The sequence below is a fragment of the Cyprinodon variegatus genome, unplaced genomic scaffold (assembly GCF_000732505.1).
Source record: "Cyprinodon variegatus isolate N-32 unplaced genomic scaffold, C_variegatus-1.0 Scaffold1100, whole genome shotgun sequence".
Lineage (NCBI taxonomy): Eukaryota > Metazoa > Chordata > Actinopteri > Cyprinodontiformes > Cyprinodontidae > Cyprinodon > Cyprinodon variegatus.
Genome location: NW_015151553.1, coordinates 13,941 through 19,859, shown reverse-complemented (window position 1 = coordinate 19,859; position 5,919 = coordinate 13,941). Strand labels below are relative to the sequence as shown.

At 37.1% G+C, this 5,919-nt stretch overlaps 1 protein-coding gene across 1 annotated transcript in view; it reads left to right on the top strand.

Annotated features, from left to right (window-relative positions):
- Positions 1 to 4,879, top strand: part of LOC107101473 (AP-2 complex subunit alpha-2-like) — a 45,557-nt gene extending 40,678 nt beyond the window's left edge. Inside the window, exons 19-21 of the mRNA XM_015400411.1 lie at positions 708 to 777; positions 1,858 to 1,992; positions 2,885 to 4,879. Of these exons, the coding sequence (XP_015255897.1) occupies positions 708 to 777; positions 1,858 to 1,992; positions 2,885 to 2,962 (283 nt within the window). The 3' untranslated portion in view covers positions 2,963 to 4,879. The remainder of the gene's footprint in view (positions 1 to 707; positions 778 to 1,857; positions 1,993 to 2,884) is intronic.
- The last annotated feature ends 1,040 nt before the right edge of the window (positions 4,880 to 5,919 follow it).

Genomic DNA, 5,919 nt, shown 5'->3' with positions numbered 1-5,919 from the left:
AGCAGCAGCAGCAGCCCAGACTGACAGCAAGTGAAATTAGACACTGTCATCAGACAACATGCGGTAATTTATAAATGTTTTAAATCAGGTTGGGTCCTGATTAGCCAACAGGTGGGTCTGGATCCGGACCTCAGTCCGCTATTCCATGACCTCTGATGTAGGATTTTGAGAAGGCCTCAGTGGATAGTTCTTTGGGACGCCACCAAGCCAGCTGGGATGCATTTCAGATGCATCCATTTATAACCATTAAGCATCCTGTGCTGGTTTAATTGCTCCTGCAGGAACAGTGTGACTGCCAGTAAGTCAGAGTAGAGTGGGCTTTTTCACCTAAACAATACTAAGGATTTGCTGCGCAATGCTGAAAAACTAAAACTAATTCCATCCACATTATTTCCCATTGTCGCATACCTAAATGGAAATAAAAACATATTAAATTTGATAACCCACTCATTGTTTAGGTTTCATGTAGCGTAGCTCAGCAATGCAATGACTGTCCTTCCTGATCTCCTAAATGTGATATATTATCTCTAAATTATGAGAACAGAAGCTCTTAATTATGAGAAAAGCTGTCCGATTAATTTTTCTTTGGTGAATGCAATACGCTTCTGTACTTTACCTCATAAGGTTTGTGTTTTAAAAGTAGAAGTAATTGAAAACCTTTCTTTGAAAGTTAATGTTTTCTTTTTTGTTGTGTTTTTTGTGCTCAGCCCTCAACAAGAGGTGCAGAAAATCTTCAAAGCCAAAAACCAGATGGACACAGACGTTGCCAAAGCCAAGGTAAACAGGGAGACATTCAGTGTTAAATACTGCTGTTAAGATTAAACCCAAAAAAAAGAGGAAATGAGCACAAAACAGTCCAGTGTCTAGTTGTAGCACAGAGTGGTTTTATGGATACGGCAGAGCAAACATTTCACTTCTATCATTAATTTGCTCTACATCTATGTGTAAATCTATGTAAATGTTTTCATTTTTAAATTGAAAGTAATGTTCAATCATTTGATTCATCATTTTAAATATCCTAACTGGACATTTAAATATCAAATGGTGCATTTTCAATTTATTTATATCATTAATATTTTAATTATATAATAAATAAACTTGCATCTACTTATTTTAAGGTACATTTATTTGTTTTATAGGACATTTATATTAATGTATTTATTACAATTCTGCTCTTTCATGGATAAGATTACAAGGATGGTAAAAACCACCTGGCAACCCCCACTTTTATTTTATATGTAAAATATAAATAATAAAGTAATAGGTGATGAAGGAAAAGAAATCCTTAATTATGTTACTGATCATAATAAAACATACACTGGAAAAACAATCTGGAAATAAGTACAAATTTCTTAAATCAATTGTATTTACCCTTAATTTTTGTAAGTAAATGAGATGTTTGCAAATTGAAATGTATTTTTACTCTTAAAATAAGATAATTGGATAAAATGTGCTTGTAATAAGACAATGCAATAGTTTTTTTTTTCATTTTAAATGTAAATTGTCTTGTTCCTTTGGCAAAGTGTCTCACTTACCTCCTCCATTCAAGACAAAATGCACTTATTTTAAGAAAAAATTACTTATTTAGAGTTCAATGTTTTGCAGTGTAGCTGTACTAAAGAAGAGTGGAATAAATCATCATAATAAAGTAATAAATGTGCATCTCCTTTAAAACCCATTGAATCTTCAGGGTATATACACTTAATTTAAGATTTTTATTTTACTATTTCTAGATAATTTTTCCAGTGTGGGTAATTGGAAGCAAAAAGCAATCTCAGCCTAAATGAATCAGCAGCAGCTACTGGGGACAGGATCTTTCTGATGAAGGTTTCTCTTCCTTCTCTTTCCTCCCTTCAGCTGTTGGGCTTCGGCGTGGCTCTGCTGGATGGCGTGGATCCCAATCCTGCTAACTTCGTCGGGGCTGGAATCATCCACACTAAGACCACTCAGGTGGGCTGCCTGCTCAGGCTGGAGCCCAACACACAAGCACAGGTAAAACTCTCTCCTCCCGCCACAGAGATCAATGTTTGAAACAAGGACACAGAGCTGGAGTGGAAGTCCCATATATTTATGTTTTTTAATTGAAAATGGAATGAGTATTTTTAGTCTTAAAATAAGATAATTAGATAACATGCACTTGAAATAAGACAATGCAATCTGTTTTCTAATTTTAAATGTAAATTGTCTTCTTTAAAAAAAAAAACTTTTTGCAGTGTGAGCATTTCGGATGATGTCACACTAGAAAAACAATCTAGAAATAATGTACAAATTTTGCAAATGAAGTGTATTTACCCTTAATTTGAGTAGATAAATGAAATGCTCTGCCAATGAAATTAACAGTTTTCCTCTTGAAATAAGATAATTAGATCAAATGCACTTAAAATACAATTATGTTTTCCTATTTTAAGTGTAAATTGTCTTGTTCCATTGGCAAAATGTCTCTTTACCTCCTTAATCCAAGAACAAATGAACTTATTTTAAGAAAAAATGACTTATCTAGATTTAGATTTCTTTCCAGTGCAGTTTAATAAAGTAAATGCAAAAGGCATCAAAAAAATAAGAAAAAGTCATAAAACATTTTTTAAAGGTGTGTAAAAGCGTTGTTTAGTGATTTATGAATAGAAATAAGTAATTTTAGTTCCATAATTAAATTATTTATGGAAACCCGGATGTATATCAGGATGCTGATGGTACGATGGATCGTGCTTCCGGGGCGGATCAGCTAGTGACACGAGGCGCTCTGCCTCTGTAATATTCATCCGTTTGTTTTTAAGCTGTTCCCTTTAGTCGCTCTGTCTGATAAAATCCAACTGAAATGCATGGATCAGACGTCTGTCTCCATCAGAGATGCTGTAACTGGTCTCTCCGTGTGTTTCTTTTCCAGATGTACCGCCTCACCCTGCGGACCAGTAAGGAGTCTGTATCTCAGCGGCTGTGTGAGCTGCTCTCAGAACAGTTTTAGACCCACATGGATTCTTTTACACTTTTCTTACTTCACATCAGAAATGTCATATTGTACAGTGAACGTGTTGTTTTACTTGCTTCTTATCTGAACTGATTAGTATTTTTTTTTATTTTTTTGCACAAAGCTCCATTGAAGCCTGACTGCTTTAAAGCTTCCAGTGTTTGTGTCCCACTGAGCCTCATCTTGCTGCTGCTTGGTGATGAGGAGGAGTTTCTGCTTCTGGAGATCCTCCATCTTTGTTCTGTGGCGTTAAACTCGGCTGTTACACGATCGCTCTGCACTCGGTGCCTTAAAGGAACGGATCACATCAGAAGCCAGAACAGTTCAACATGTTTTAAAACAGGAGGAACGTTTGTTCAGAGAAAATCCTCAGTTTTGTTTCCTGTTTGGGAATCTTTGGTGACCCAGAATATTTTCTAATTATTAAACTAAGACTCAGATGTTTGTAAAACGGCTTGAGATCAAACAAGATGGAGGCCTGTTTCTCTATGGGATCAATAATTATTTAAAAAATTCAGACTTTTTGAAGATGGGTTCTATTGGGAAGTTTTGAGCAGTCAGTATTTTGCCTGCAGGTTTCCGTAGTATTGACCAGAGGCAGGAAGTCCGCCGCCTTAACGGCTCCACTGAACCCCGACTGGTTCATCCACAAAGGCCGCCTGCACCCAGAGCTGATGGGAAAACACTAACAAAGAAAGGCTGCGTATTTATGCTATTGATGCATCGATTTCTGGCCGGTCTGAGCTTTAAAAAGCCTGATGGACCGGTTCGATATTGAACAATACAGGTTGGATACAATATTCCAATCTAATCTCACTGATCAACATCAGTACCTGTGGAGCAATCAAAACTTCTCTAATATCAACCAAAGTTTAGAGCAATGACAGGAGGATTTTCAGACTTGTCGAAATATCGATCTAATAAAGTTCAGGAAATCGAGGCTGATCGGCCGATTCAATCGGTGCTCTGATAATTTATATTTTTAGTTCTGTCTCCTGCTTCCAGCTGCTTGTTTCTGATCCCAAAGCTACCGAATCGCTGCCTTTTGCTTCTGAGAAAATGATACTAGCAAACATCTGGGAATATTTTTAGGTGATAAAAGTTAAAACAGATTAAAGCTCAGCTGCCTCACAGATCGGTACCGGACATGTAGGAATGTCTGACTTCCAGACGTCGTCTCTGCTCGCCGAGCTTTAATACCGACGTTATAAATGTGAACTTTGAGTGGTTTGATTGCTTTAGCCTGACTGAGCAGCATGCTGGTTGGTCGGAGCTCAAACTTCTGAACGGAGCCGATTCTGGGAGAAGAACCACTGATGAGGTGATGGTCATGGAAAGGTCTGGAAGTACGGACAGAAACCTGGACCGTCTGACTGAATCTGACATTAAATGAATCACTTTGAAAAGGAATTTCATTCAAAGGAGTCTGAATTTTCTGGATTTATAATTCATTTTTTAGACTATTTCATTTTAAAAACTACATTTAACTAAAAAAAAAAATCATTAGAAAACAGGTTTTAGTCAAATTCAGTTTCTGACGGTGCTGATTTCTGATCGTACTGTAAAAATGAACAACCGATCCATGTGAACCATTTATTTGTTTAAGCCAGTAATAAAAACAGAAACAAAAGATGAAATAAATAAACCTGGGAACTGATTAAGATTTAAAGGGAAAAATAATAAAATAGTTTTCAATCGTTTTCAGGATGACAAACATTTGCTCAAAGCCTAACGAGCTGAAAGGATCCTGTTAAGGAGTGAAAGTCATCAGAGGCGTTTTGTTCTTCCTTCATTAAAGGTGCCTTACTCCTCGCTTTATGTGCCTGAAAATAAAGGAAACAAATGTGCTGGAAATGAGACAGGAGCTGATGGTTGGATATGATGTCACTCTGAGGTTTTTTCAAAATAAAGTTTTGAAGAAAAAACTAAATAACTCCAAACGTGTTGAGTTTTACTGCCATCTAGTGGATGAAGGCTGGAGTGACAGGCTGCCTCCATCTGTGGATTAGACAGACTCATAGATTTAAGAAATAATGTTTTTATTCAGATTTCAGAGAGAAAATAAAGCATTTTTCTGTTTTTTCAGAATGAATAAGACTTCCTAATCACTGAGCAGCTTTAAGCACGTTTACTCTGTTTATTAGCAGGTTCTATTTATTCACTGGACTGCTGATTGCCCGTTGGTAATACGGGTTGGATTGAATCCACTGGCCGCCACATTGGTAGTCCCTATTAGACCGGTCACAACATAAACAATATGTGCTCTATAACATCTAACAACAATGATGTTCTCATTTTCAGGGGGACTTAAGACTTTTAAAGAAAGATAAATTCATCACTTGGATTACCGTAGCTTATGATAAAAATAAAATAAAATAGGCACATCTCATTGCATAGTCATTATGAAGTATATAAATCATGTAATATAACATATTATAAAAATCCATCACAACAAAATGAATGTGTTAATGGAGCATAGTAATACAGAAGTGCCAAAAGTGCTAAATTGATGATGTACCTGTAATAGACATGTAATGATGACATTGTGGTAATTACATTTTGTATCAGCATGTGTGGGTTCTCTCCAGGTACTCCGGCTTCCTCCCACAGTCCAAAAACATGACTGTTAGGTTAATTGGCTTCTCTAAATCCTCTTTAGGTGTGAGTGTGTGTGTGAATAGTTGTTTGTCCTGTTTGTCTCTGTGTTGCCCTGTGATGGACTGGAGACCTGTCCAGGTTGGACCCCGCCTCTCACCCATTGACTGCTGGAGATGGGCACCAGCACCCCTCCTGACCCTAACTGGGATAAGCGTGACAGAAAATGGATGGATGGATGAAAAATGGGAATTCCTCCTCTAATGAACAGAGAGACATTTCCTGTCTGCGTCTGCAACCTGGTCTGGATGAACGGGGAAACTTTTCCAAAGGATTTTCATGGATGAACTGATGAAGCA